This window comes from Poromitra crassiceps (assembly GCF_964638095.1).
Source record: "Poromitra crassiceps genome assembly, chromosome: 8".
Taxonomy (NCBI): Eukaryota; Metazoa; Chordata; class Actinopteri; order Beryciformes; family Melamphaidae; genus Poromitra; species Poromitra crassiceps.
In genome coordinates, this window is record NC_139629.1 from 7431326 (window position 1) to 7454991 (window position 23666).

Consider the following 23666-nt stretch of genomic DNA (forward strand, 5'->3'; position numbering starts at 1 on the left):
GAGAAGCAAGCAGGCAGCTGTTAGCCTACTGTGAGGTGGGTAAGCAGGCAGCTGTTAGCCTACTGTGAGGCGGGTAAGCAGGCAGCTGTTAGGCTACTGTGAGGCGGGTAAGCAGGCAGCTGTTAGCCTACTGTGAGGCGGGTAAGCAGGCAGCTGTTAGCCTACTGTGAGGCGGGTAAGCAGGCAGCTGTTAGCCTACTGAGAGGCGGGTAAGCAGGCAGCTGTTAGCCTACTGAGAGGCGGGTAAGCAGGCAGCTGTTAGGCTACTGTGAGGCGGGTAAGCAGGCAGCTGTTAGGCTACTGTGAGGCGGGTAAGCAGGCAGCTGTTAGCCTACTGTGAGGCGGGTAAGCAGGCAGCTGTTAGCCTACTGTGAGGCGGGTAAGCAGGCAGCTGTTAGCCTACTGTGAGGCGGGTAAGCAGGCAGCTGTTAGCCTACTGTGAGGCGGGTAAGCAGGCAGCTGTTAGCCTAGTGAGGCGGGTGGATTTTTGCAGCATTTACAAGCCTTCACTTGTGATTAACCCATTGATACCTGATGCAGCATTTGTGTGTGTATCCCTTTAAGACCGCGAACCGCGTATCAATGGGCTAATTGGCAGCCATTCAGGGACCCCCTATTGCAAAGTAGTGGTTCTTCAGTATATTAACAAGTCATCTATGATGAACAAGTGCTTCTTTTTGCATAATGGTGAATTAGTAATCAATTTGATATATTTAGGCAGCAGGCGTTAATCCTAAAATCTATTGACAGAAATGTTTAATGTAAATGTTTAAATCAGGGAAGGGCCATTTTTTCCCCCAGAGGGCCACACTGACTTACATAAAGTAAGCAAAGGGCCACACATTGGAGATCATACGTGCCAACACTCCGGATTTTCACGGGAGTCTCCCTATTTTTAACACTCTCTCCCGCTGTGATTGGTCATTTCTCGTTAATCTCCTGATATAATAGTGATAGAAATCCAATGGCTGTAGCAGATGAGATTTACTAACATATTTCTGCCTTTTATTGAGTTTTTGGGGGATTGTTTTGTTTTCATTTGAGGACATTGGGGGCTGGATTGAGATGGTCCGGCCCTGGGGCTGCATTTTGCCCATGATGCACCCCTATCCAAATGATTGGTTTAGCCTGTGCGTAACTGTTTTGTGTGTACATACTTGGCCAATAAAGCTCATTCTGATTCTGATTCTGATTTGTCCAGGAAGTCCTGCGAATGAAGGTAGGGAGAGCAATAGTGATAGTACGGTGATAGTGATAGTAATAGTGACACCATGGCAAAATGGCTCCAAATGACAGCATTTGAACCAGGAGGTTCTGTGAATGAACGGGGAGCTCTCGGTCTAGGCAAGATGGAGGGAAGTGAAACACATAATATTGTTCATTTGCATAATACTACCGATTTTGCAATGGTACAAAGTTGGTTGAAGATCTGCGACGTTTATAATGTGATATGAATAATGTTAAAGTCTAAATGTAGATTATCAAGTCATTAATGTCAAGTCTAAAGTCTAAAACAAACTAATCAAGCTTGATTTCTATAATCAGTTTCAACTTCAATAAATGCAATAATTCCATACAATTTCAGAAAATGGAATTTAAAATTCAGTCATCTGGTGGAACAAATCTCATCACTACATCACTACTCACTACCTCCTCCTAAACTCAACTGAACCCCCCCCCCCCCATAAAACTGGAACTCATACTGTATCTAATTTAATGCCTGTCTAACTGGGACTGGTAAATTGATGTAAATTCCCTGCACATTAATGCCTATTTAACTTAGCCTGTAAATTTCATGTACATTCAATGTAAACTCTTATCTAACTCTGACTGTAAATTTGTGTAAATCCACTGCCTATTTAACGTCTATTTAACTCAGTCTGTAAATCTCATGTAAATCCAACGTAAATTCATATTTATCATCCACAGAACACTTCACCACTCATGTACATATTGTATATATTGACTCGATTTGATTCGATTTGATTGCACTTGCAACCTTGCGATTGCCGTTAGTTATCTTCCTACTTCTTATCCCTGTATATTGATGTGACCGCTACGCTGCATACAGACACTAAGACAAATTCCTCGTATGTAACTTGCATACTGTGGCAATAAAAGTGATTCTGATTCTGATTTTGATTCTGATCACTTTCAATCTGAGTCATTTACACAAACACACAATCTTTTGTCAAGACTCTAGAGACCTTTTTATGTCATCAAAGTCAAGTCCCAAATCACCAGGCCATCAAGTCTCAAGTCTTCTCTTCATGCATCAAGTCTCAAGCAATTCACTAACTCCAGTCCAAATCATGTGACTCGAGTCCCTGTCTCTGATATCATCTCTGATTATCATAGGTTACTCCCAAATAAGTCAAGAGGGATATGTATATACTGTATTGAGCACAATCCGTTTTTATTAAATGTGCAAAGAACTTTTTACAAGTGATAAGTAAAACATGAACGAAGAGAGAGACAGTCTAAAAGTCCTGGACGCAGCGGAAGGAGCCCACGGTGGGGTGCATGGCTCCCCACTCGGTGAAGCGGCGGTACTCTCCTCTCTCCAGCAGGTACTGGCGTCCGCGGAAGTTGGGATGCTCGTAGAAGGCCCAGGCGCCCTCCCGCACGTGGGCAGAGTGCACCTCGCGGGCGTGCCAGCACTCTGGCAGGTTGGACACGTCCTCGCTGCTCTCCAGTAGCTGGCCGCCGAAGTCAGGGCGCTCGTAGACGCGCACCCTGGACGTGCCAGAGGTCTGCAACACCAAGAGCAGGATGTCAACATGACTCAGTTCCATCTCTGGACAAACATCAAACAATATATGGCCCGTTTGACATCTAAATTATGCAACAAGTTAAAACATTAAAATGATTCATATTGCATGAAAAGCCTGCATTGGTTTCTTGTTAGCTGAAGCCATTGGCTGACCTTGTGGCAACACAACTGACATCGCAGTTTGTCTCCTACAACAGATTGGAGTATTGTAACCAGTGGCGGACTGCATAATCGGGCACGTCGGGCAAATGCCCGGTGGCCTGGCCTGGCCTGGCCTGCCAAAAAAAAAAAAAAAAGGCTTAAAGTGGGTGCATCTCATTGTAAAATTGGACTTGGCCCAAATTGGGCTTCAAACGGCCCAAATCGGGCTTCAAACAGCCCAAATCTGGCTTCAAACAGCCCAAATCTGGCTTCAAACAGCCCAAATTGGGCTTCAAACGGCCCAAATTGAGCTTCAAACGCCCCAAACGCGCGTCGGCCCGTATCGGCCTGGCCTGCTTGGTATCTAATGCCCGGCCTGAATTAGGATCCCAGTCCGCCCCTGATTGTAACACTACATCCTAACTTGCTTGTCTGCCCACTGCTATAAATCATTGCACGTCTCAGAGCCTCTTGTAGGCTATACTGTAGGCTACACACTCACATTTCGGATGATCCGGCACGACCTGATGCTGTCATTGTAGCCCAGCCAGCGTTGGTAGTCGGGGTACTCCCCCCTGGTCAGAATGTACTGAGAGCCCAGGTAGTTGGGCCTCTCGTACAGCACCCAGCTCCCACTCTCCACCCGGACAGAGTTGCAGTGGGTGAAGTGGGTGTTGAGCTCAGGACAGTCACTGCTGCACTCATAGTAGTGACCTTGGAAGTTCCTGTCTTCATAAAAGGTGATCTGTGCATAGAGAGAGAGAGAGAGAGAGAGAGAGAGAGAGAGTGATGAAGGACAGAGGTTCTTTAGTGGGTACAGTCATGCTCAGCCCTCTCTGAATCCTCTCTGGGGCACGGTGGCTCAGTGGTAGAGCTGTCGCCTCGCAGTCAGAAGGTCCTGAGTTTGATTCTCGCCTGGGACACTGTGGGCGCTGTGGTTGTGTTCCCCCCCATATCTTCAGTGCTTACTGCCCAGGTGGCGTATCTCGTCGTAAGGGCCTTTCTCTCTATGTGGAGTTTGCATGTTCTCCCCGTGCTCCCCCAGGGGGGTTCCTCCGTATATAACCCCCCCCCCCCCCCCCATTAAAAACATGCAGAAGATCAGATCGTCATCGTCATCCGACCAGTGACGACAACATCCGAAGTCGGCTGTACGAGAAAGCGACCACTGCTCCTGGCCTGCCCCCCGGAGGAAAGGACAAAGCCAGGATGGGTTAAATGCAGAGGACAAATTTCACCGGCCACCGTCAGCATGTGTGTGTTGTGGCCCTCCGTGCATGTGTTGATTGTAATCGTGTGACAATAAAGACGGGCTTGTCCGGGCTTGTCCGTCTGAAATCGTGAATTGTATTACTGGATATATTATCCATGATCCCTCTTGTCTTGGAAGTAGATCACTTGGTGCTTGGTAATTGACAATGATCTAGTACACAGATACACTTACAAACACCGTGTGTGTTTTCTTGGGGACACACTTGTGTTACTTTTAACACAACATAATAACGACAATACATCTTTTAACACAATAATGTGTTGTTCTTGACATAAAGTATTGTGTGTCAAAAAGTAACACAAGTGTGCGTTGTCCCAAAAATGACACATCCAAGACTGCCGTGTTTTCAACAGCACCACACCCAAGGCAACGCAAATGATGTCACTTGAACTTTGCACAGCTGATGACGAGTGATGACTGTGTAACAAATCAAATCTTAGGGCACATACGATCACAAGCATCAGCTGCTTGACGGCCTACCTTTCCCACGCGTTCCATGTTTGGGGCTCACACCAAATTGTGATGACAGATTGTTTATACGCCACTCTCCCGTACACCGTACTGCCTACCGACCTGGGCCAGATTTATATATATGCGGGCACATTGAAACGCACTGCCAGGGGAATCATTGTCATTTGAATACCCTCAGCATTTACACAGCAGCTGATGTTGCGATTGTTTTAAAAATACGCGGCTTTATACAATGTTTACTAGCTATTGTAAGGCGATGGCTGTCTGACCTTTTGATCTCACGATGCATGATTCCAGAAAAGATTGATTGATTCAATTAAATAGTTTTCCCCTGCAGCTGGTGCTGAGGCAGATACCATGAAGTTGGCTTATGTCCACATGGCTCTGTAGGTACGCTTTAACGTCTGTGTGGGACAGGATAGGTGCACTCAGACTTTCATGATGCCCCGCCCTCTATCTACAACCACACCTCAGTGTGCAGCTAACTGGCTGTGTTTGAGGCTCTCTCAGATGTTAGACTCCCTGATAGACTTCATAGATGTCAGTCTCATTATTTCCTTATTTCACATTGAGTGCATCCTCACAGGCAAAGCACTCAATGTACAACAATGAGGATGTTGACTGGAAGTTGTCCTACTTGACTGCAGGACTATAACTGATGGAGATCGTGTTGCAACCTACGACAATGGCTCTGGCCCTGGCCCTGGTAGTGGCAAGGATAGTTTTGCTTTCTGCAATTAGAATCAACATCAGAATCACTTTTATTGCCACAATATGCAAATTAACATATGAGGAATTTGTCTTAGTGTCTGAATGCAGCGTAGCGGTCATGTCAACATTCAGAGATAAAGAAGTAGGAAAAATAACTAAAGGACAATCACAACGTTGCAAGTGAAATCCAATATATATACAATATATACATGAGTGGAGGAGTCTTCAGTAGGCATTAAATATGAATTTACAGTCTGAGTTAATTAAATAGGCGTTAAATAGGCATTATTTGATGCATGATCAGTACTCAGCTTATGTATTGATATACTTTAGGTGTGATTAAAAGGTTTATAGCTTAAAGTTAAATTTGATCTTTTTCATTAATGCAGGACAAAATGAGCTTCATGCAAGCATAAACATATTGTGTCACAGGAAGGCAAAACATTGGATTGAACAAATTGAATTGAGCAAGACCTGATAGTATGACGTACAGTATCGTATGTGATATGATACAGTATGAATCCTCAAATTGAGTTTGAAGAAGTGTTTTCAAGTGTGTTTATGAAGGAATCTGGAAGTTGTCAATAATGAAATTCTGCATATAAGCATTATTCTCTTTCTTTAGAAAGGAAGGGTACATCTATTTAATATCACAGATCATGTAATTTAGATCACATGTATGTGTATTATTAGGGGCATCATTTATCGCACTCCTGGGAGCAGATGAGGGAACAGACAGTGCCATCCATGCCTGTTAGAAACCATCAGGCCATCATACTGCGCCATTTATCAGTATGATATATTTTCTATATATGGAAAATAAACAACTTTCTTGACTCTTGGAGTGGCTTTGAATGCCTGTTGTGTAGTATGGTAACTGCAAAGAATACATGTTGATCATACAATAGATAATATAAATTATACAATACATCATTTTCAAAATAGCCAAATAAGTCACTGTTTTATCATATTCTATTCTATTCTATTCTATTCTATTATATATTAAATATAAATTTGTCTTAAACCTCACACAAAGCAAAGGCACAAACTGAAGGTTATCGTCAAAGAGATTTATTGGAATGCATTACATTAGTACTGGATACTCTCAGTGTTACTGGTAAGGAACATTTCAGAACTTCATCATTGTTCTGATCGACCCCACAGTTCCTTTCACCGCTCCCCAGTCTGAGATGCGTTGGTACTCTCCCCTCTCGAGTAGGTACTGGCGGCCGCGGAAGTTGGCTTGCTCAAAGAACACCCAGGACCCCTCTAGGATTTTGCAGGACTGGACCTCACGACTATCCCATTGCTCCTGGACCGACGCCATGCTTTCTGCCACCTCCAGAGATTGGCCGTCAAAGTCTGGCCGCTCATACAGCCTCAGCTTATACGGCCCGCCGGCCTGAAACAAATTCAGTCCCTCAAATGAATGCACTTTGTGTTACAAGGGAACATTCTTTGCTGATATTTTTGAGATGTGTGGACATGCGTTGTGTTTTACGTTTTTGATGATCCGGCAGGATCTGACACAGTCATTGAAGCCCATCCAGCGGTGGTAGTCACTGTACTCTCCTGGACCCATGATATACTGGTAGCCCATGTAATTGGGACGCTCGTACAGCACCCACCAGCCACCCTCCACCTTGACAGAATTGCATCGGCGGAAGTAGCCACACAGGTTGGCCGAGTCTCCTTTGCAGTTGTAGGACCTTCCCTGGAAGTCCTTGTCCTCGTAGAACACAATCTGGAGAGAGATATATAGATGTAGACAGATTATCAGGAGAGACAGGGTTTGCTAGACACCTATGTTTGCACTTAAATGAAGCTCCATTGTTACACTGCCTTCTCTATTTCTTGCACCTAATTCAGAGAAAAGGTTTTGGTCCCGTAAAAAGGTGAATGGACTAACTGTAAACACAAAAGTCCTCACCTTCTCCATCTCTGGAGTTCAGAATACTAGACTCAGTAGCCACATACTCTTTATACAGGGCAGAGACAATACTAGCAAATTGCATGGTTAGCAGTACATGAATCAGATATTACTATTCAAATATTCATCTAGACTCAGCCCATTGTTCTAATGCACTGAATCATGCATCCACAGACAATAGCTGTTTAACATTGCCAAGTATCTAAAGCTCAGTCAATGCTCGATCCAACTGATAGAGTAAAACAGTAAATAAACAATAAGTGCAACATGATTATAATCGTGGGATTTCTGTATATTTTTATATATGGAATAATACCAACCACTAGTTAATTAAACCACAGTACATATGCCGATTGCAGATCATCACATAAATTGAATCGGCACTGACAGACTGCATAATCACTCAGTAAAGAATTGTAAGGATCGCAGCAGGTCCATGAGAGATCTCAAAGTTGATTCATATGACAGGTGTCACAATGTCTATGACATCATCAGTGGGACATCATCAGTGGGTATGACATCTCATGACTGGCCACCACCCGACGATTGTTGGACATGACATCATCAGTCACATCGCTCAATGATTGTGGGGCATGACATCATCATCATCATGTTTGTGGTGCTATTTGTCCGTCCGTTTGTCGGGTTGTCCGTTTGTTAGCAGGATTACGGAAAAACTACTGGGCAGATTTTCATGAAACTTGGTGGAAGGGTGTGTAGCATGGGCCAAGGAAGAACCCATTACATTTTGCAGCAGGTTCGATCAGATTGCTTGGGAATAGGAAGGTCATAGAGTCGGGGTTCGAGGGGTGGGTAGGAGGAAAGGCTAGGTATATCTGGGTGGTGGGAGGGGCGTGGTTAGGAATGGGGCGGGGCTAGGGAATAGGGCTGTAGCTATGGATAGGAAGGTCGTAGAGCCAGGGTTCGATGGGTGGGTAACAGAGATGGGGACTTGGACTTGAGACTTGGACTTGAGTCACACTTAAGTCACACACACACAGTGACAGAGAGTTGAGTTGAGACTTGTCCTCAAAGACTTGAGACTTGACTTGGACTTGAGATGTGGGACTTGTGAACAATCTTTATTTTTGTGTATTAAGGAAAGGTCTACTAATAATAATGTCAAGTGTCAACTAATCAATGCTGATACTGCATGTTAAAGCAGCTACGAGCAACTTTTTTGATTGTTATTAAACAGTATAAATTGAATATCAATGCATCACATCTTACCTCTAATAGTCGACGAGACCAACGCAGAGTAGTAGTCCAGTAAAAATGTCACTTGACCTCACACTAATTGCAACAAAACCAAACTCAACTGATTTTGTATCCTCAATATGTCCTCAATGAAGGAAAAAAAGTGTTAAGGAAATGTATGAAGGGAAATTTTTGAAAATGACCTATATGATGCTACCAAAAACGTTTATTTATTTATTTTTTAACATTTATTTTTACTTATTTTTTTATTTTTTTTATTTTCTCCTTGAAGCAAAAAACACATACAGGATATAAGTGATGAGATTTATGGCACATTAAAAAAAAAAAAAAAAGGGCTTCCATAGGCTTCCATAGGCTACCATCATATTTAGGTCATTTTCAAAACTTTCCCTTCATACATTTCCTTAACACTTTTTTTCCTTCATTGAGGACATATTGAGGATACAAAATCAGTTGAGTTTGGTTTTGTTGCAATTAGTGTGAGGTTGACCCACATATTTGCGTAAAATGCCTGGACTATAGTCTCGCTTGAGCCCCGAGTGAATCGGCCAGTGTAGGCTGTCTGTGGCCAGGGAAGATCAGGAAGTGAAATGAAACGGTTTGCAGCAGCCACTTCGGCCATAACCACAAAATAACTTCCGAAAAACCTGTTAGAATATAACTAGAGATGTTCGCGAGAATATGCGTGGCGTTCACATTGTTTATGTTATGTTGCTAGGCAGCGCAAACGGCAAGGCAGGCAGCTGCGTTTCACTTCCGGGTTTCACTTCCGCGTTTCACTTCCGGGTAGCCGGGCCGGCGGTAAGGAGAGAGAGAGAGAGAGCCCCCTGTTGACGCGAGTTTAGACAGACACAGACTTAATAATCATCCAAGGGAGCAATCTCCAATTCACACGGCTTTGATCTCAGCTACTATTATAGGTAAGATGTGATGCATCAATATTGTAATTATACTGTTTAATAACAATCGAAAAAGTTGCTCGTAGCTGCTTTAATAGATAAAAGGAGTGAGGATAATACAGTACATGTTTGAATTCCTTTCCTTCCTTCCGTTTGAGCTATTCAGTGTTCTAAGCATACTGGATGTCATCCAACAGATGATAGAACGCTCATCCGTAACAGACATGAAACTTGGACTTGAAACTCGACTTGGACTTGTAACCAAAGACTTGCGACTTGACTTGGACTACAGCTCAAAGACTTGAGACTTGACTTGGTCTTGCAAAAAATGACTTGTGAGCGTCTCTGGCGGATAGGGGGAGTGGCTAGGTGCATATGGGTGGTGGGAAGGGGCGTGGTCAGGAAAGGAGGCAGGTCTATGGAAAAGGAGCTGGAGCTATGCATAGGAAGGTCGTAGAGAGGCGAGGTTCGAGGGGTGGGTAGGGGGAGTGTGTGGATGCATCAGGGACCCTGAGGCTCCCATATCCCCCCAGCCATAGTGCTTTTAAGGTCATATTGCCTTCAGAATGGTATTGAAAATGTTGAGTAAATGTATTATCTATAGTAAAAATAAACATTCTCTATTTAAAGAGTTTAATTAAGACTGCAGTTCAGTCCTCCCCCCCCCCCCCCCCCCCCTTGTCTACCTCATGTCTGTCTTCACTCATCTCCCCTGCCTTCTGGATCATGATGGCACAACTGAAAATTAACAGCGATCGCAGACCTGCTTATTCATCAGCTTCCAGATCATTTGAATAACAAAACCCTGTTATGATGCGTGTAAAGTATAAAAGCTGCCTGGCAGCCACAGGTGGTTGGACAGATTCCCACAACGACAGATCACCAAACATGGGCAAGGTATGTAAAGATGACTCACACTACAACAAGCAACTGGAAGAGAGGAAAAGAGAATGACATGAGACAAAGTTAAATAAGAATGGACAGGTGATGGGTTATTCCAGAAAAGGAATAATCAACCACTTCATATTAAATGCATTTGAATGTGAGCATCAACTTGAATTCATGTTTTTCACAGGTTATCTTCTACGAGGAGAGGAACTTCCAGGGCCGTCACTATGAGTGCATGAGCGACTGCGCTGACATGTCCTCCTACCTGAGCAGGTGCCAGTCCTGCAGGGTGGAGAGCGGCTGCTTCATGGTCTATGAGCGCAACAACTACATGGGAAACCAGTACTTCATGAGGAGGGGAGAGTACGCCGACTATGCGCATTTTGGCATGAGTGACTCAATCTGTTCCTGCCGTTTAATTCCTCAGGTATGGAAGGACCAGATCATGTCACCCTGGATTTGGTCTTCTATTTTGCACGTGTAAAAAGATGAACATTATTCTATATGAGGATCTAGATTTAAATATCAGTCATATCTAGTCAAATGCATTAAAGGGCCACCCCGCAGATTTTCAATGCTGATTTATGTTGCACATAATTAAGTTGATTTGAGTTCAATTGTGGACCCCATTGATGTCATTCCTGCACAAATTCAATGGTCCACAACTTGACTCAATCAATAACTGTCAAACTAAATGAACGCCTGCAAAACTGTTTTCAATTATACTACTGATTTTGTAATGATGCAAAGCTGGTTGAAAATCGGCAGTGTCCCTTTAATATCAATATCAATATCAATCATTACTTTCCTGGAGAATAAACACACTTGACAAAGTAACAACAGCATAATTGCAGTCCTAAAATGTTGAGTCCCATGTAAACATGTCTTCCTCTGTGTGTTCTTACGTAGCATACAGGCTCTTACAGGATGAGGCTCTACGAGAGAGAGAGCTTCCAAGGCCAGAGCCACGAGCTGATGGACGACTGTGACAACATCATGGACCGTTACCGCATGAACGACTGCATGTCCTGCAACGTGACGGACGGCCACTGGCTGATGTACGAGCAGCCCAACTACAGAGGCAGGATGATGTACATGAGGCCTGGAGAGTACAGGAACTTCAGGGAGATGGGCTGGAGCGGCAACAGGTTCAGCTCTGTCAGGCGTATCATGGACTCCTGTTGAAAAAGAGTGAAATAAAGTGTTTACAAATTGCCACCCTCTCATCTTGTGATGTATTTGCCATGAAATCAGATAGAATAATGGTATCTGACTAACAAGTTTTGACCTGAAGATTAAACCTATTATTGGTCCGTGCAAACACAACTCCTAAGAATGAGCTATTATTATAATAATTATAATATTTTCGACACTGACATGGCCAACGCACAGTACAAGCAGAAAGACAATATTGCAGGCCTACAAAATTATATAAACTATAACAATAAATTAAATAAATATATAATATAATAATAATCAATTCTTATTGATGCACCAAGGGTGAATACATTTCATTTCAGTGTTTATTTACAGATACATAGACATAGAGCATTTTAGCGAAAATAGTCTGATGCACACATATGTACCATAACATTTATAGCCTAAGCTAATTTACATTATTGAATTACAGTCATACTTTATATCAAATTCAAATGACCCTGAATTGAACAGATGACCAGAAAGTGTAGATTAAAGTTTCAGCCAAGATGATTTAAACCGTTATTTATCCAGGGGGAGTTTCACTGAGAGCAATGCTCTGTTTTTCAGAAGTGCCTTGTTCACACACACACATTCATACCTGGAAGCTGACCAGTACAACCACAGTCTGATCTGCTGGCCACTGATAAGCTCCACTGGAGCGGTTGGGGAATAGAATAGAATAGAATAGAATAGAATAGAATAGAATTTCGGTATTTTTCAACCTGGTCCCTTTTTTATGTATAATAACTAAGTAATGTGAACAGAAATCTTTGAAATTGTTGCCGTATTGACCAAGGTCACTTCAGTTAGCAGCCGCTTTTCCCACATGCCCCTACTGCACTAAACAAGCTTGTTTTTACAATGAAACATATGGATAGGAGTGCTGCGTGGGTCCTTAGGTGAATCAATGTTGACAGCGAACAGAACTGGAAAAAAGAGAAGGCCCATAAAGAAGATGCCCCAGGCACACTGTTAAAAGGTGAACATTTTAAAAAGCCTTTATTGATAATCCATGGCTATACGAGGGATCAGCCGATCAGCAAACTAACACAGTTACAAAGTGCTTCACATCATGGATAAAAGCAATAAAAAACACAAGATAATGTAGTGGCTTTGAGAGCTACTATCCAAAAGGTTTCTCTTTGGAGATGTTTGAGTCTATCTCTGCATCTCACAGATTTGGGGATGACCTCAATAACCATAACTTGTAATGAGTTAGGATTTGACGCCCAACCTACGCTGAACCCACAAGTTTCATTTCAGCGTCCTTGTAAACAGGCAAGGCTGTTCACACCATGCCTTGCTCAAGCCACACTCAAGCCGCGCTCAAGTGATCGTTCAGGATTCAGTCCTATTTTCCAAGAGTGAAGCTGCCATTAAGCATGAAGTCAATGGCAGTTGTGGGCGGGGTCAAGGCACGCCGAGCGAGGCGCTGAGGAAAAGAGAGTGCTTCTTGTGTGACTGGTTAGCTCAACTTCAGTGTGAGCTCAACTTCAGCTCTGCTTCTGTTAAGCACCAGGGGCCAGTTGCACCAAGTGGTCTTAACTATGCCTGGTCGTAACTCCTACGTCGGTCTTAGTTAAGACCAGTCTTTAGAGTGGATTTACGCCTGTTGCACCAATAGGGCTTATGTCTGGTCTTAACTACGCTGGTCGTAGCAATGCGCGTCCATGTGAATTGCCGGGGAATGTGCCCTGATTGGGCCAAAAATGTGCCTCGCGCCGTCACCCACTACTGTATGTGCGTCACTACCTTTTTATTTAGCTCAGTGGTCACTGCACCCTCCCTCCTCCCACCCCCCTCCTCCTGTAGAAGCTCCAGGGGGAAAATGGTGGCGATTAGTGCCAGGCAGTCTGAATGAAATTGAATGTAACGTTCCCAATTCTATGTATTAAATTCTAAAAAACTACCCTCAACATTTGGGAAGGCTAAAGCCACACAACTAGTTTGTTATAATCTAACGTCATGCTTCGAAGGCAACTTTACGACGATGAGGACGGTAAGGACTCAATTACAGCAGGTCTCCGCTGATAGACACGGAGATCTCTGTTACAAGCAGGCACTTCATTACGCCTCCTCCTGACCAGGCGTAAGAGTTACGCCTGGGCGTAGTGAAAAGAAGGCTTAAGCCCTCTTGGTGCAACCGGCGTAGCTGTTAGGTCGTAAAGTTACGACCGACTTAGCTTAAGACCAGTCGTAAGACCACTTGGTGCAACTGGCCCCAGGTGTGAACAAAGGCTTAGGCTCATTGTCAGTGGTAATATACATGGATCACTCCAACCCTCCTCCATTCATCCACCCAACCAACCAACCACCCACCCACCCACCCACATCCATCAACCCACCCACCCACAGACAACCATCCATCCACCCACCCGCCCATGGGGAAGTGTGTGTGTGTGTGTGTGTGACGGGGTCTAGTTTTGTTTCTTGGCCTCCAGGTTGCCGTAGCCGGAGCTGGTTTTCTTCACCTCGGTGAGGCCTACGAGGCAGCGGATAGCAACGGAGAGGAAGAGGATAAAGACGATGATGAACAGAGGGGAGACGACGACAACCACCATGCAGGCCAGCAGGAGCAGCAGGGTGGCCCACAGCAGGAAGTTGAGCAGCGTCCACGGCCGGCGGTGTGGGATGACGGTGGGACCGGGGAAACAGCCCTCCTTCTGGTAGTGCTCCTGCAGTGCATCCTTCTCCTGGTAGAGCTCGTGGAGCCAGTTGGCACACTCTTCCTCGTCGTCTGGGATGTCTTCCACAGGGAACCGCCTCACACTCATCTCAGCTTTGTACTTCTTGCCGTTGAGGATGTCCAGCAGAGTGGGAGCTTGCTTGTCTTTGAAGTTGAGAGTCACATCGTAAACAGCAGTCACCATGCCCTTGAGACACTGCAGTGTGGTGGTGAAGCCTTTGGTTCGAGGTAGTAGGTGGTATTTGAGCTTGGGCAGGCCTTTCCTCTCTGCGACCTGCATGCTGATTTCATGCTTCTTCTCTGTGAAGCGGGTGCCTTCACAGTACAGCAGAAACCACATACATTCGGGGTAGTCTTTGAGCCTATCCAGGCCTTTGAACAGAGTGTCTCTGTCCTCCTCCCACTTTCTCTTGCAAAAGACTACCTCCAGGAAGTACCAGGTCCAGCCAATCAGAGGGCACTTCAGCAGCTCGTGTTTGGCCATAACCTTTGAACTGCCCAGGACGCCAAATCTTTCACAGATGGTCCAACCGCAGAGGAAGTCGATCTCAAAGCTATGGTTGAGGATGATGATGACGTGTTCCTTGCCGAACTTGTCCACCGTGGCTTGGTCTGTGTACAGGGTGCACTCTGTGCCCGACCACCACTCCAGCTGCATCACCAGCTGGCTCCAGAGGGAGTAGGCGAGGCGGCAGTTGATTGTGCGGTAGAGCTGCTTGTTGATGGGCCAGAGGAGGCAGGTGCAGAGCTGGATGAAGTTGATGATGAGGCCGCTCACCAGAAACACAGAGCCCAGCAGCAGTTTTGAGATGAACAGGCTCTTCAGGTAGGCTAGGAGAGCCATGGCTGAGAAGCCCAGAGAGCTGAGTGGGTTCCTCTCCGCACACACTACGACTAACCTTGGTGGGATCCTTTTACAAGTCCCACTTACACTGACCTTCAGCCAATACGGACCTGAAAATAGTCCACTTGGGAGTCTGACAAGTCCCTTGATCTTTTGTACTTTTTAGATGCCTTCTGACACAAATTCCTCTGGAGACAGTCTTCTTAATTTGATCTTAATTTGAATGAGTTGAGGTAATACAGGTTGCAGAGTGCTTTTGTTTGTCGGTTAAAGCCCCACATCCCTTATGTATAGAATTGTGATGTCACTCGAACACTCGATGATGATGTCATCAGTGATGTCACTTGATCAATGGTGATGTCATCAGTGAGTGATGTCACCAGTGATGTCACTTGAGCAATTACAGGGCGGCGTTCTGAACATACTCAGGTTGCTTTCCCACTGGGAACGATTGCTTTGATCCGATCCCTTATGTATAGAATTGTGATGTCACTCGAACACTCGATGATGATGTCATCAGTGATGTCACTTGATCAATGGTGATGTCATCAGTGAGTGATGTCACCAGTGATGTCACTTGAGCAATTACAGGGCGGCGTTCTGAACATACTCAGGTTGCTTTCTCACTGGGAACGATTGCTTTGATCCGTTCTGATCCGCACCCGGGAACGATTGCCCCTCCCCTCCCCTCTCCCCCGCTGGTCAGCTTTCACATTTAACATTTCTTCCGCGCTCAGAAACGGAGTGCACTTGCATCATCAACTATACCTGGAGTTTATCCTCGCCCTGAGGTTCGGAATGGTTGGCTTTCACACTCGCAAGTGTTCTGTGCCCGGGCACGCCAAAGCGCTCCCCAGACCACCTTTTCAAGTGGATCCTGTCATGGTTCCCTCTTGCGCGCCCGGGCGCAGAACGGAACAAAACATTCACACTCGTCAAATGTTCCGAAACTGGCGTCAATTTGGGGACAAGTGTGCTTGTGAACGGTACCAGGGCGCCAGTGAGAAAGCACCTTGCGTGTGACCGAACTCATGCCAAAATGCCAAATCATGTGCTTAGCATGCCCAATCGGAGTTTCTATGGTCCGAGCCAATTTCTTGTCATCAGTGGTGTCACTCGAGCCAGACCCTTGAAATGGGTTTTGGCAAATTTCTGAGGTGTGGAGCGTGTGGAGTTGGCATGAGTTTTGTCCCCCACATCCCTTATGTATAGAATTGTGATGTCACTCGAACACTCGATGATGATGTCATCTTTCACATTTAACATTTCTTCCGCGCTCGGAAACGGAACAGAGTGCACTTGCGTCATCAACTATGCCTGCAGTGTATCCTCGCTCCGTGTGTTGTCTATGAGGTTCGGAACGGTTGGCTTTCACACTCGTCTCGTCTCGGACTTGAATCGGTCTCCCCCCCAGATATCACTGCCACACACATTGCTGGCAATGAGCCAAAATAGATTGAAAACTAGTTTTGCGGGTATTTTGTGTGATTTGGTTACTTTCAAGTTTCATAGTACATAGTAGCCTCCATCATGGTGAATGATTATTTTAAGAAAACAAACACGGAAATATTTGTATGGTTTTGTGGAGGGTAGTTGACTTACAGAACAAAATTACTGTCTGTCCCATTCTGAGTCTGACTGCTGTTGACCCCATATCGCACAGGGCGAGAGGAGCAGACTTCACGTTACCAACTCAGGTTACAGATAAGACTCGACTACAGCCCTACCTCACACACTGACACTAGAGTCCCAGTTGATATTTGCTGTTCTCACCCACCTGTTTCCCATAGGAGAGCTGCAGCAATTGGCATTGCCCCAGATGCATACAGTCTGGAATAATAACCATTTACAGAGCGAGTTAACAAACATTATGGTCCTCTATGCTATGCTGCTGAGTAAGGCCTTCAAAACAATGGCTCCATAGATAATTTCACTATCAAGTTTGGTATAAAGAGAGAGATGCAATGTATCACAGCAGGATAGGAATAAACCACAATGGGCAGAGTAAGATAACTCATCTTTTTCCGTTGTAAATTCAACTGACTTTTTTTTTTTTTTTTTACTTCAAAAAGAATCTGAAATTGTAAGCTGTTAATACTGTACAATAAACTGAATGAAATGTACAATTTTATTTTCAGATCATATTCTACGAGGACAGGAACTTCCAGGGTCGTTCCTATGAGACCAGCAGCGACTGCCCCAAGCTCACCTCCTATCTGAGCCGCTGTAACTCCTGCAGGGTGGAGAGTGGCTGTTTCATGGTCTATGAACGCCCCAACTATATGGGCCACCAGATGCTGGTGAGAACGGGGGAGTACCGCGACAACCAGCGTCTGATGGGAACGGCCATGAGTGACTGCATCCGATCCTGCCGTATGATCCCCATGGTATGAGGCCTCATGCTGATTGGTGAAGTGATGTTCATGTATGTAAGCTTGAATATGCAAACGGAGAGCTCAATCGAATTATATTCCCCGACACAGCACAGAGGAACCTTCTGCATGAGGATCTACGAGAGGGAGAACTTCTCTGGTCAGATGCATGAGTTGATGGAAGACTGTGACTCCATCCAGGAGCGCTATCGCATGTCTGACTGCCAGTCCTGCAACGTGACGGACGGTCACTGGCTGATATACGAGCAGCCCCACTACAGAGGCTGGATGATCTACCTGAGACCTGGAGAGTACAGGAGCATGAGAGACATGGGAATGGGTCCCATGGACATGAGGATCGGATCCATCAGACGCATCATGGAATCCTGTTAACAACAGAGCAGGCACAAGTGTTGAAAATGCAATCAATAAATATTAGAAATGACCAGTATAACCAATTCATCATCCCTAGCAGGCTTTATGAACTTTTACAAAATGATAGATATTGGATGAGAAAGGCATGATCACAATTCAGCGTTTAGCTATTCCTATGCCTAAGGACAGTTGGTCTGTAGTGAACACTGCTGTCTCCACTATTGTCTCATTGCAAGAGACAACTGGTGTATGCTGCTGCTGTTGTTGCTGCAATGCTGCCTGCCACACACTGATCTCACATTGATCTGCAACAGCAACAGAGAGATTGTCTGGTTTTTGTTTGCTATGAGAAGTCTAATTAGTTTGATTAGTAATTTACCATTAGAGAGGCCAATATTATATACAGTGCATGGCAATTTGACATACGGTACATATACAATTAATTTGGTTGGTCAAATACAGATAGAAATTGTTACTTTTGTGGGCCATATAAATGCAAAGTGTAATTTTTTAACTTGTAACCTAGTACAGCATATTCTACGTCGATACTAACTTTAAAATCAAATTGACCAACTGCAATTTCTTGGACCAATGACACTCAATCAATGTCTCTTACGTGTATTAGACAATGCAGACTTCTGATTGGAGAGGGAAAATAAGTCCTACCCCTCAGGTAGCAGCCAGTTCTACAGTGCAGAGTAAAGGAGGTAACATGAGTAGAAGTAGTGCTAATCAAGTTAGAAACTAGTTAAACTAAAACTAGAAATAACCACCTCACGCTTGTACTATGCCTCCGTCAACAAGTCAAGTTGCAGTCTTCTACATCCATGTTTGTCCAGCACAAACATGTACTGTACAAGCACAAATACCTTGAAGCCCACAGCGCAGTGGTCTGGTCATTCAGCCTTATGGCAATTTAGGCAATGTTTGGGGGTATCTATCTCAACAACACGACTAATCGTTTTCAACATGGAAAATGTTCCTAACCCTAGTCTCCCACCACCCACATACCCCTAGCCACTCCCCTTCCAACCCCAACTCTCTAGTCTACGACCTTCCTATCCATAGCTATGGCCCCTTTCCCCTAGCCCAACCCCCTCCCACCACCCACACCACCCTATCCACTCCCCCTACCCACCCCTCCAACCCAGACACTCTACGACATACATGGGCAACATACGGCCCGCGGGCCGTATGCGGCCCTCGGGCGCCCCCTGTGTGGCCCGCGATGGAATTGCAAAAAAAAAAAAATTTTTTTTTTTTTTTTACAGTGCACTTGAACGCAACATGCAATATACCCGCTGAATAAGTGTCCAAATGTTCATGTCATTCTGGGCAATACTCTTCTGTTATAGCATTTCAGTCTGAAATATGGAATATCTTTCAATAATATTTATGACTAAAAGGCTAAAAGTAATCTCATGTGTAAGAAATGACTGTTCTACATTGAAGTAGAAATTTAAATAATTAACTTGTTGGTTTTGGATTTATTTAGCTTCAAGAGTGCATTTTTGTTCTTGTGTGACCCTCAACACAGGCTTTGAGAATCCCGGGCCACTTACTGATACTTATGCTTAAATTAACCCACTCATATTCTGGTTTATTTCAAGAAAAACATTTCGGCTAGTGGAAATTCTAATTGGCTGGTAACTTTAAAATCTAGCAGCCATATTGGCAGGTGGTGAAAAAAGTTAATTTCAAGCCCTGCAGGGAGAGCAGGTGGTGACATAAGAGTGAGTGAGGAAAAGGATCAAATATTGGTGGTTAAGACTGAATAATGACATCACAATTGTTAATTTAAAATGAGTTATTCCTCTAAACCTGGCTTCAAATGCCCCAAATTTTTCGTGCTGGCGCCGTTCAGCCCTCAGCAAAATCTGGTAGCGAGGACATTTTTTTGTGGCCCTCTCTATCATCAAAGTTGCCCATCCATGGGTTACGGCATGACAATATTTGTTCGGCCCCCGGCAACAATCTGGGTTTCTCATGTGGCCCCCCATTAAAAATAGTTGCCCAACCCTGCTCTACGATCATCCAATCCCTAGCTATGGCCCATTTTCTTAGCCCCGCCCCTTACGGACACACCCCCTCCCACCACCAACATCCCCCTAGCTAGCCACTCCCCCAACCCACCCCTCAAATCCCGACTCTCTACAACCTTCCTATCACTAGCTACGGCCCCTTTTCCCAGTATCCAGTATCCACATTGATTAGATGAAATTAGTAGAGAGTTCCTTCATGCTAACAAAAAAAAAGAAAAGATTGTTCGCAAGTCCCAAACCTCAAGTCCAAGTCAAGTCTTTGAGGACGAGTCTCAAGTCAAGTCTCAAGTCACTGTGTGCACATGACTTTAGTGAGACGCAAGTCTCAAGTCCAAGTCCCCATCTGTGGTTAGGGGTTCAGTCTCTTCCTTGAGGACACTTCGACACGCTGCCGGGAGGAGCCAGCATCAAACTGGGAACCTTCCGATTCCCAGACAACAGCTCTACCTCCTGACCTGAGCTACTGCCTCCTCACTGAATGATTACATCCAATCTTTTATATCAGGCCAGCAGTTTGAAGCAGTTTATTGAAACTTTAGAGAATTTACTCCTTTAGTTTGATTTTGTTTGGGCAGGTGAGAACAATGGCAGACGCAACATTGCTATTCTGGTATAGGCTACATGGTAGATGTCGATGCGGTATACATTCTGATATCCGCATTGACATCGCCTGAAAATACTGATCTTATTATATCTGATAGCCATTACTGCAGTCTTGACTGATATTCATATTCAGCTATTTCTTTGTGTGTTCTTAATTGGTATGAACACCAAATAAGTTAAATTGTGTCAGAGTGCAGACAAGTCCCTCACGCTTAACTACAGGGACTGGAATTTGATTTGTTTTGACTACCACCCTCCCCACCTTATTGCAAAATGTCTTAATAGTGGGACGACAGGCCCTGATTTGCTTGTAATTGGGCAGCATGAACTGAAACGAACTAAAAAGCATCCCTGCCTGAGGCAAGATTTTAATTTCAACTCTCATAAAAATGTATTAGCCGTCATCCACAATATTATTTAAATCAAAATAGTAAGTAAGTAAGTAAGTAAAATTTATTTATATAGCACCTTTCACAGAACAAGGTCACAAAGTGCTTCACAGTTCACATCATCAAATACAGTTAAAACAATGAATCAGCAATTTATCAAACAACAGTGAATCATACAGAAATGAATGAATCACATGCAACACAAGTAATAAACATTGAAAAACAAGAGGCTAAGTAAAAGCCAAACTGAAAAGATGCGTTTTTAGCTGTTTTTTAAAAATGTCGATGGAGGCAGCACATCTTAAAGCTAATGGAAGGGCGTTCCACAGATTGGGGGCAACAGATTGAAAAGATCTGTCACCTTTAGTTTTAAGCCTCGAACGAGGAACCGCTAGAAGGCCCTGGTCCGAAGACCTAAGTGGCCTGCTAGTGGAGTAGGGATGTAACAGATCACAGATGTAGGCAGGTGCTTGACCATGCAGGGCTCTAAAAGTGAAAATAAGAACTTTAAACTGGATCCTAAATTTGATGGGCAGCCAGTGTAAGTGAGCTAAAATGGGGGTAATATGGCATCTCTTAGTGGACTTGGTCAACAGCCTCGCAGCAGCATTTTGGACCACTTGTAGTCGGTCCAAAGATGCTTTGCTAAGGCATGTAAAAAGAGCATTGCAGTAGTCCAAACAAGAAGATACAAAGGCATGTAATGTATAATCATTTCTAGCTCAGCTTGAGAGACAATAGAACGGAGTTTAGAAATATTTCTAAGATGAAAAAATGAAGTCCGGCTCACGTTCTTGATATGTTTGTCTAAGCACATGTTTTGGTCAAAAACAACTCCAAGGTTCCTGAGATTAGTTCGCACTGAAGATGAAAGAGACCCCATACATTGCGCAACCTTAGGAACAATACTGTCCGGGGCAACAATAAGGACCTCGGTCTTGTCAGGGTTCAACTGGAGAAAGTTATTGGCCATCCAGTCCTTAATGGCTGATAGACAGTTGAACAGGACAGATACTGTAGATTGTCCATTTTATCTGGCTCGAAAGAAATGTTAATGAAATACCCATTATCAGTCTAAACTTTCTTGGAATATGTCCATCTATATTTCTGTATTGGGACACTTATGATGATACTATCATGATCTACAGTGTCACGAAAGTTGTGAGTGAGGGGATCAATTTAAGCTGTGTTATCAATTATTGCAAAAAAAAAAAAATCTAATTACATTTGTTATTCGATTGGTTAAGTGAAATATTTCATGAAATGTGGCAGATAGAAATTATATTTGTCCTGTGGTGCCGTTGGAAGCTTCTGTTGAACTCTTTATGCTAGAGAACAATACAGTACACATGCATTTGTGACAGAGATGTATGGCGTACAGTTTTAGATAATAACCCTTCAAAGTCGTCACTGCTCTGCCTTCTATGCTATGTTGCTGTGTCAGGGCTTTGCACAATAGAAGCTCGACATAGTTTTTTGCATTGGGCAAGTATAAAAGTAAGGGGTAACCACACCTGGAATACACAGCAGCCACAGCTCAATCCTGAGTGCAAAGCAACAACCGCAAACATGGGCAAGGTAGGCACTGGAGCTCATTCATTCATTGAAAAATATTAATAGTCTTCAATGTCAAAATTACAATGCTGTGACCTAATTGGCATTCACCACATTTACAACTAGTCGTTATTAAGCATTTGTTAACCTTACCACCTTACCTACGGGAATTTGTGTAACTTTTTATTGTTTAATTAGTTGTTGATGTCATTGATGCTACTGTACTGCTGCTGTAACGCCAGAATTTCCCTACGGGGATGAATAAAGTACTCTATCTATCTATCTATCTATCTATCTATCTATCTATCTATCTATCTATCTATCTATCTATCTATCTATCTATCTATCTATCTATCTATCTATCTAGCTCATCAGGGCTAATTGAAAACGGTACTAATAAAATGTTATTATGTTTGCAGGTTATCTTCTACGAGGACAGGAACTTCCAGGGCCGTCACTATGAGTGCATGAGCGACTCCGCTGACATGTCCTCCTACCTGAGCAGGTGCCACTCCTGCAGGGTGGAGAGCGGCTGCTTCATGGTGTACGACCGCACCAACTACATGGGAAACCAGTACTTCATGAGGAGGGGAGAGTACGCCGACTACATGAGCATGTGGGGATGGAGCGGTGGCATCAGGTCTTGCCGTATGATTCCCATGGTAGGATATGCATTCTTCTTTTGATAGCATTTCCTTTAAATATATTTTTGAGTGGTTGATAGTTTGAAAACATTTGCATTTTATGTTTGCAACATTTCCTTTACAGCACAGAGGAAACTACAGGGTGAAGATCTACGAGAGGGAGAACTTCGGAGGTCAGAGCCACGAGATGATGGACGACTGTGACAACTTCATGGATCGTTACCGCATGAACGAGTGCAATTCCTGCAATGTGATGGATGGCCACTGGCTGATGTACGAGCAGCCCAACTACAGAGGCAAGATGATGTACTTCAGGCCTGGAGAGTACAGGAACTTCAGGGAGATGGGCTGGAGCGGAAACAGGTTCATGAGCATGAAGCGTATCACTGATATGTGCTAAATGTTGTAATTTTAACATCAATAAATGAGATAACTTTTTAAATTCTGGTGTTGTAATTAATTTAACAAGCATATCATGACATACAGTACAAGCATGAATTGAATGTGTGTGAAATTTGGGTGAGACATTTGGGTCCATCATGGTCATGTTAAATATCATCAAAATATCATCAATATGAGCAAAAACTCCTGAATAACATGGAGGGGATTATTGTGCACACATTTCAGACATGAAGATGCACCGCTGGCATTTC

At 44.0% G+C, this 23666-nt stretch overlaps 2 protein-coding genes and 3 pseudogenes across 6 annotated transcripts; 2 read left to right on the top strand and 3 right to left on the bottom strand.

Annotated features, from left to right (window-relative positions):
- Nucleotides 1-2480: 2480 nt before the first annotated feature.
- Nucleotides 2481-4685, bottom strand: LOC310781665 (gamma-crystallin M2 pseudogene; annotated as a pseudogene). The gene is made up of 3 exons: nucleotides 4668-4685; nucleotides 3417-3659; nucleotides 2481-2753 (listed from the first exon to the last, which is right to left on the bottom strand). The product of its transcript is annotated as a gamma-crystallin M2 pseudogene (transcript).
- A 1813-nt stretch (nucleotides 4686-6498) lies between these two features.
- On the bottom strand, nucleotides 6499-7308 carry LOC310781666 (gamma-crystallin S-1 pseudogene; annotated as a pseudogene). Its single transcript has 3 exons — nucleotides 7300-7308; nucleotides 6871-7164; nucleotides 6499-6771 (listed from the first exon to the last, which is right to left on the bottom strand). The product of its transcript is annotated as a gamma-crystallin S-1 pseudogene (transcript).
- A 3186-nt stretch (nucleotides 7309-10494) lies between these two features.
- LOC310781288 (gamma-crystallin M3-like) lies at nucleotides 10495-17799 on the top strand (the record flags this gene model as incomplete). 2 transcript variants are annotated; one of them, XM_083641880.1, is made up of 3 exons in its annotated part: nucleotides 10501-10731; nucleotides 17173-17421; nucleotides 17518-17799. In XM_083641880.1, exons 1-3 carry the CDS (start codon nucleotides 10540-10542, stop codon nucleotides 17797-17799), a joined length of 723 nt encoding a protein of 240 aa, XP_083498006.1. In that variant the 5' UTR covers nucleotides 10501-10539. The 2 variants fall into 2 exon arrangements, with proteins under 2 accessions (XP_083498007.1, XP_083498006.1); XM_083641881.1 differs by lacking the exons at nucleotides 17173-17421; nucleotides 17518-17799 and adding an exon at nucleotides 11214-11489 and having other exon boundaries at nucleotides 10495-10731.
- Nucleotides 13922-15034, bottom strand: LOC310781281 (1-acyl-sn-glycerol-3-phosphate acyltransferase gamma pseudogene; annotated as a pseudogene). The gene has a single exon. The product of its transcript is annotated as a 1-acyl-sn-glycerol-3-phosphate acyltransferase gamma pseudogene (transcript).
- Nucleotides 17800-22770: 4971 nt separating the features above from the next.
- On the top strand, nucleotides 22771-23413 carry LOC310781284 (gamma-crystallin M3-like; the record flags this gene model as incomplete). The annotated part of the gene is made up of 2 exons (XM_083641875.1): nucleotides 22771-23031; nucleotides 23138-23413. 2 exons carry the CDS (start codon nucleotides 22771-22773, stop codon nucleotides 23411-23413), a joined length of 537 nt encoding a protein of 178 aa, XP_083498001.1.
- Between the last annotated feature and the right edge of the window lie 253 nt (nucleotides 23414-23666).